This window comes from Oratosquilla oratoria, chromosome 23 (genome assembly GCF_046742065.1).
Source record: "Oratosquilla oratoria isolate Oo_2021 chromosome 23, ASM4674206v1, whole genome shotgun sequence".
In the NCBI taxonomy this organism is placed as follows: Eukaryota; Metazoa; Arthropoda; class Malacostraca; order Stomatopoda; family Squillidae; genus Oratosquilla; species Oratosquilla oratoria.
The window spans coordinates 12,916,799-12,924,473 of NC_134799.1; the positions used below are offsets into that span (position 1 = coordinate 12,916,799).

The 7,675-nt window shown below is 39.7% G+C and overlaps 1 protein-coding gene across 1 annotated transcript in view; it reads left to right on the top strand.

The window, feature by feature from the left end:
* The window catches only part of LOC143037711 (uncharacterized), a 19,349-nt gene extending 12,221 nt beyond the window's left edge, over window positions 1-7,128 (top strand). The window contains exon 4 of the mRNA XM_076206253.1: window positions 7,043-7,128. Coding sequence (XP_076062368.1) covers window positions 7,043-7,128 — 86 coding nt within the window. The remainder of the gene's footprint in view (window positions 1-7,042) is intronic.
* Window positions 7,129-7,675: the final 547 nt, after the last annotated feature.

Sequence of the window (7,675 nt, forward strand, 5' to 3'; positions counted from 1 at the left end):
TAAATAGCGGTTTGGGATCTGCAAGCAAGATGAGGTTCGTGATTTGGGTGACAACCGTAGCTGTCCTGGCCTGAAACCTTTAAAAAGAGAGAGAGAGAGAGAGAGAGAGAGAGAGAGAGAGAGAGAGATAGTGCGAGAGAGAGAGAGAGAGAGAGAGAGAGAGAGAGAGGGGGGGGGGGGTAGACAACATAAAGAATAGAAATTCTTAATTTGAAATGATGAAACAAGTGGGTTCGTCATTTGTGTATTAAGATATTTTTGTCACGAATCTGATGATTAGGAGAAAATATATATTAAATTTCTAAAACGGATATCAGGAAACAGGTGCATTCCTAAATTTAGGAATCGAAAAAAAAGATTAAAAAGATAATACAGCAAGCCATAGAAATCCACCATATGTTTATTGAAAATATAATAGAATAAAATACAATAAAGTAAATTTTGATAGAACAAAATCAAATATAAATAAAAAGTTAATTGTTAGATCCGTAGAGTTCAATAAAAAGCAAAAAAATATTGGAGGACATTCACAGACATAAATACTTCAAAACAAACAGAAGAAAGTAAGACACCTACGCAAGGAGGCGCTGAACTGCTGCGGCCGAAGCCGTCTACTTTGCCCTTTTCATTCGCTCTGTCTGCTGGAAATCGTAGAGAGGTTCGGGGTTCGAACCCGCAACTAAGCGAACGCGAGACCAGCACGTTTCTGATCACGCCATTGGCGCCCAGGTCAAAAGGCACAGGTATCATAAGTCAATACAAGAAATCAACAGCATTTCCACAAGATAACAAAATATTCTTTCGACAGTATCGTCAAAATTCACAACACGGAGGATAAATACAAATTAAAATTGTGCTAGTGGGATTAAATATTAACTAAGTTGCTAACTTCGAAGTGAAATTCTTGTCTGATAAAAGAGCTCAAACCTTAACCAGACTTATAAGTAGGCAAGCGAGCGTGAGGATAAATGTGAATCGGAGAGAAGTGCGGGATTTGAACCCACTAGTAAGTCAATGGTTGCGATTGCGGCACCAGCGCTTAGAGAGAGAGAGAGATAGATAGATAGATAGAGAGAGAGACAGACAGACAGAGAGAGAGAGAGACAGAGAGAGAGACAGAGAGAGAGAGAGAGAGAGAGAGAGAGAGAGAGAAAGAGAGAGACGGGGCGAGGGATATAAAAGATGAAAAGTCTTAATTGAATTGTTGAAACCAGTGGATTCATCAATTGTGTACTAAGATATTTTTGTCACGAATCTGATGATTAAGAGAAAATATATATTAAATTTCTAAAACGGATATCAGTAAAAAAAATATACATATAAAATAAAAAGATAATACTGCAAGCCATGGAAATCAACTCTACATTTCTTAATGAAAATAGAACAAAAGAAATCAAAATATAAAATAATAGAAAGAAAAAAAGATATCGATAAAAATAAATTATTAGAACCATAGATTTCAATAAAGATAAAAAATATTATAGCACATTCACAGCAGACATAATTAAATGTTTCAAAACAAACAGAAGAATATAAGAGCCCTACGCAGAGAGGAGCTGAACTGCTGCGACCGAAGCCATCCCCTTTGCCCTTTCCTTCGCTCTGCCTGATGGAAATCGGAGAGAAGTGCGGGATTCGAACCCGCAACTAAGCGAATCGCGAGACCAGCACGTTTCTGATCACGCCATCGGCGCCCAGGTCAAATGGCACAGATATTATACGTCGATTTAAGAAATCAACAACATTTTCACAAGATAACAGAACGTTCTTTGCAAAGCGTCGTCAAAATTGACAACACAGAGGATATATACAAATTAAAATTGTGCCAATGGGATTAAATATATACATTAAGTTGCTCTCTTCTAATTGAAATTCTTGTCTGATAAAAGAGCTCAAAGCTTAACCAGACTTAAAAGTAGTCAAACGAGCGTAAGGAGAAATGTTAATTGAAGAGAAGTGCGGGATTCGAACCCACTAACAAGTGAATGCGAGACCAGTATACTTGCGATTACGCCAACAACGAATGAAAGAGAGAGAGAGAAAGAGAGAGAGAGAGAAAGATAGATAGATAGATAGAGAGAGAGAGAGAGAGAGAGAGAGAGAGAGAGAGAGAGAGAGAGAGAGAGAGAGAGAGAGAGAGAGAGAGAGAGAGAGAGGGTTGATAAGTTGTGATCCTGCCGATGACCTCGCCTTTCCGAAACTCAGCCTTGGTGCACCAAGTGACCACAAATCTGACACAGCTTCTCGAGTCTTCGTGGTGATCGCTCTTGGCCCTCCGAACTCGAGTCGTTGTAGGAATCTACTCTTCAATCAACATGATCTTCCTGGTGTTCTTCGCACTCTGCCGCTGCTTCCAGGAAATCAGACACAGACGGAAGGACAAGTCTTCGAGAGGAGCTGAAGTCGACCAAACCTCAAACTTTGCCACCAAACCCATTGACCTGACAGACTACGAAGAAGTCCTGAAATACAACGAAGAAGCACTGAAGCGTTGCAACTTCACTTCAGGCTGGAGAAGAGTCAGGGTTCTTGGGGAAGGAGGTTTTGGCAAAGTATTTCTTTTGAAAAATGAGAAAATGAAAAGACAGATCGCCCGCAAAGTCGTTCTTTCCCAGCCTTCGGAACGTGGATTCACTTCCGAAGAAATGATCCAAATTCAGCTGAGCCATCCGAATGTGCTCAGACTCTTCTGCTGGGAACAGAAGACGAAAACACTCTGTCTGAATCTTGAGTATTGCTCCAAAGGCAACCTCACCACCAACATGCCTTACCTCAGCGAAAATGAGGTCAAATTCTACTTCAACCAGCTGCTGGATGGCGTCACATACATCCACTCGAGAGGTGTCGTCCACCGAGATCTCAAGCCAGGCAACCTTCTTCTGACCAAAGACAAGGTTCTCAAGATCTCTGACTTCGGTCTTGCCGGTCTCTTCCTTAAGGACGGAGAGGAAATCCGACTGAGCCGAAAGGTGGGCACCAAGTCGTATATGGCACCCGAAGTAGTGCAGCGCCAGGAGAAGAGGTACCTTCCCCCCCCCCCAGTCGACCTGTGGGCTTGTGGCGTCATCTTCTTCAATCTGATGACCACAAGAAAGCCCTGGTCTCAGGCAAACCTCGTAGACAAAGATTACAGAATGTGGGCCGAAAAGGACAAGAGGATCTACAAGAAGGAAGGCTGGAAAGAGCTGAACTCACCCTCGAGAACGCTTCTGAGGCTCCTTCTGGAACCTGACCCCCTCAAGAGAATCTGTGGCTGGAGAAGCCTCCGCGGACACTGAAGAGGCCCCGCTCTTGAAGGCGCATCGCCTGGAAATCTTTCTCACTCTAAATACTTGAAATGGTCACATAATTGACTTTAAGCCTTCGGCTACCGAAGGCTTCCCTCAGCTGAATAAAATAGTGCCAAGAACCCAGAACTGCATTTGCTCGTGCCCACAATACCTGGCGTATCGAGACGTCGTCTTTGGTTATTTCAATCATCACTCCTAAAGTGACCTGTAAAATATTTGAAGGAATATGAGAGCATAAACGAGATATTAAATCTTTCACTCCATTTCCCCATTCATGAATTCTCAATCATATTGTGGCTCCCTCTTCAATTTTGTCCTAAATCCCACCCCGTTACAAAAATTTAAATAAATAAATAGATAAATAGAGAATAATAATAATAGTAATAATAATACTAATAATAATGATAACAATAATAATAATAATGATAATAATAATAATGATAATAATAATAATAATAATAATAATAATAGTAATAACAATAATAGTAAAAATAATAATAATTACAATTCAATGTTGATGAAGAGAAACGCTTTGCTTTTTTTCAACGTTAACAGTCATAATTATAACATATTTGACATTTAATTTTTTATGTGGCTAGAAATTGTGAATTATGCATACTTACTACGAAGCAGGGAAAGTGTGAGGAAAGACATTCATATTCTCCTTGGAAAAAATGAACAAAACAACAAAAGTAAGAGCAAAGGTTGACTAAATAAACAAACTGATGAATAGATCAATAAATGAATAAACGAATAAATAAAAAAGTAAATGGATGAATGAATAAACAACATAATTCATGACGTCACAGAAACGCCATGACGTGATGATGTCTCGGTCCCTCAACTGAACAAAATAGTTCATGACGTCACTAAAATTATATGACGTAAATTCTATGACGTATCGGCCCCTTAGCTGAACAAAACACCTCATGACGTCACTGAAAAACCTATGACGTATGAATGTCCCAGGCCCTCAACTGAACAAAATAGTTCATGACGTCACTGAAATTCTATGACGTAATGATGTTTCAGAAAGCTGTAACTAATCCATTCCTATTAATCCTATTGACCTGGTTCTCAGCTTATGGAACTCCTTCCCCCCCTCCCCCCCACCCACACACACACAATCCCGTGGGCGGGACCTGGGAGTCTCCCCAATGGGAGTCACTAACCCACTAACCAAAAACTAGTGGTAGTAAGTGGATGCAAAACGATTCAATTGAAGTAATGAATTGACCTTAAAGAAACTGAGGAACAACAATACATAATGTCTGGAATGCGAAACTTACACTCTCTGGAAAGACGCAGAGTGCGGGGTGATCTAATAGAGGTGTTCAAGTGGATCAAAGGGTGACGCAAATAAGGTCATCATATTGAAACAATAGGTAAGGACTCGCAGTAATGAATTTAATTTGGACAGATATAGATTTAATAAGGGAATAGGAAAGAATTGGTTTCCTAATAGGGTGGTCAAGGAATGGAATAGACTTGGTAACCAAGTAGTGAGTGCTGAAACTATCGGTTGTTTTAAGAAACGGTTACACAACTTTATGGATGGGGATGACAGGTGGTAATGGGAATGGAACTGCCTAGTGTAGCCCTTATGGTCTCTTGCGATCTCCTTTATTTTTATATTCTTATGAAAGGAGAAGCTGACTGAAAAACCTTGCACTTTCAGAATTGGATGATATAAGAGATATAAAAACGGAGACAAACTCATATCAGATACGTGGTTATATCTCAGAACTGTGTGATAAAAATAGATATAGATAGACATAGTTACGTAGTCGGATATCTATATAGCTAAATAGACAAAGAGAGAGGGAGAGGGAGAAAGATTGATAGATATATAGAAAGATAGATAATTAGAGATAGATAAGTAGCTAGATAGATGGACAGGGAAACAGACATATAGACAGAGAGAGAGGAAGAGAGACACACACACACTCACAGAGATGGGCTATAAAACATAATATATCAAAATTATGGATATGTATATACTTAAATACCTAACATACGGGTATATATATATATGTATATATATATATATATATATATAAATATAAATAAATATATATATATATAAATAGATTCGTTAATGAACAACATAATTTATGTGTATATATATATATATATATATATATATATATATATATATATATATATATATATATATTTTATATATTTATGTATCACACACAGGAACCCACAGTCGGAGAAAGAATAAACTTCGAATAAAGAAAAATCCTATATTTCGGCTATCAACTGTAGCCCTCTTCAGGAAAGTACATAAGATAGAGAACAGAGGGGACTTATAAACTATAGTAAGAAGAGATGTGGACAGTTGACCTCACTCAGGCGCGGGGCAAACTGCGGTGGCGGAGGAGGGAGGAGGTGAGGAGAGGGGAGGATGTAGCGTCCGCACTAACTTGCTTACTGCTGCGCGTGAGATTATGTCAGGTGTCCACTGCCCTTTAGAAATATTAATATTAGGGCATTCCTCAATTAATGCTGATTCGACTATTTTCCTCCTGAAACCGCAGTGGGACTTGAACACTAATCTGGCCTTACCCCAGTCGAAAGAATGATTCTTATTTTTGACATGAAGAAATACAGCCGAATTTTCTTGCCCATACCTAATTGACCTTTTATGTTCTGCCAATCTAGTGTTCAGGTCTCTCCCGGTTTGACCCAAGTAAACCAAATCACAATCTTTGCAGGGCAAACAATAAACACCAGGTGACTCAACTTCCTTCGGTTTTTGTTGAACGTTCACAATTTGCTTACGCACGGTGTTAGGATAGTGATAGGCAATAGTGAGACGTTCATGAGGAAACAATTTAGTAGAAGAACTGATGGTATTATTAAATGGAAATTTTAAAATGTCCTTAAAGGAGCGGTGAAAACTTGAGGGGACGGAAGTTTTAAAATGGTTGGCCCTAGCCTTACTGAGGGCTTGATCCAGAAACCAGGGTGGATAAGCCAACTTCTCAAGTTGACATTTGATCACCTCAATCTCATGGTCCAGAAATTGAGGACTGCAAATCCTGAAAGCCCTCAAGAAAAGGCCAGAGGCAACACTTTTCTTAACATTGTCAGGGTGATTGCTAAAAAAGTGGAGATAACTGCCTGAATGGGTGGGCTTACGGTACACTGTAAAGAATAAATTATCATCAGTTCTTCTTAACAAAATATCCAAGAAAGGGATTTGGTGTCCTTCTTCCCATTCAACTTTAAATTTAAGATTCGGGGTCAATTGGTTCAATTTATCATGGAACACTTCAAATGGGCCCCAACTGTCATCCCACGCCGAAAAGATATCGTCTACGTACCTGAGCCAAATCATTTCGGGCGGTTTGATGCTGGGCAAAAGGGTACACTCAAAATACTCCATGTACAAATTGGCCAAAACAGGAGACAAATTGGAACCCATACTGCAACCGAATTTTTGACGGAAGAATTGGTCTTGAAAGGAGAAAACATTTGAAGAAACACACAGGCGAACTAAAGCAAGAATTTTGTTGACAGGGAGGGGGAAAAAGTCTTGAAACGGTTGCAGTTTGGATTCCAAAAAAGTAAGTACATCATCAACATTAATATTCGTAAATAACGAGGACACATCCAGGCTGAGGAGCCTTAAACCCTAAACTTTCATATTTTTGATCTTAGAAATAAAATCACATGAATTTGTGATATGAGAATTAGAGAAATTCCCTACTCATATCACAAATTCATGTGATTATATTTCTAAGATCAAAATTATGAAAGTTCAGGGTCTTGGTCGTCGAAGGCCCTCAGCTGTGAGGGCGTAAGAGCGAGAGTCCCTCGTAAAGCTTAGAAGGAAACGACCCAATCGCCCTGGGTTGGCTCGTGGTGAGGGAATGGGGAATGGAAATAGGATAAGAGCGACGAGGGAGATCGTGGTGTGGAGAACGTGGCTGGGGAGGGGGAGGAGGAGGGAAGATTGGCTGGAAGGTTGAGTCACTGAATCCCAATAAATTTCTCTCGATCGTTTAACTGTTCCCTCCACTCCCCCACCCCTTTTTTCCCCTTCATTTTTCTTTCCAGTCGTGTCTATGGGGGTAATCATTTCATGACTTTTCTTTCTTTTTCTTTTTTTTTTTCCAGTCGGGTCTTCAAGATTATATTTTTAATCGACTATTGGCCCTCAAGTCCTAAAAAACTCTTTTGCAATGTATGTATTCATGCAATACAAGTGAGTATTTAATTGCGTTGCCAGGAAATGGACATAACGTGCAGTAGTGGGTAGTCTGTTGTGGTGGTAACCCATCTCTCTACGCTTCGAATCCGACTGACAGCGCGAAGGTATGTGGTCCTTCTTCGTGTTTCCTTAAGGGATTTGGATCCTTTCTAATGAGGTTGGA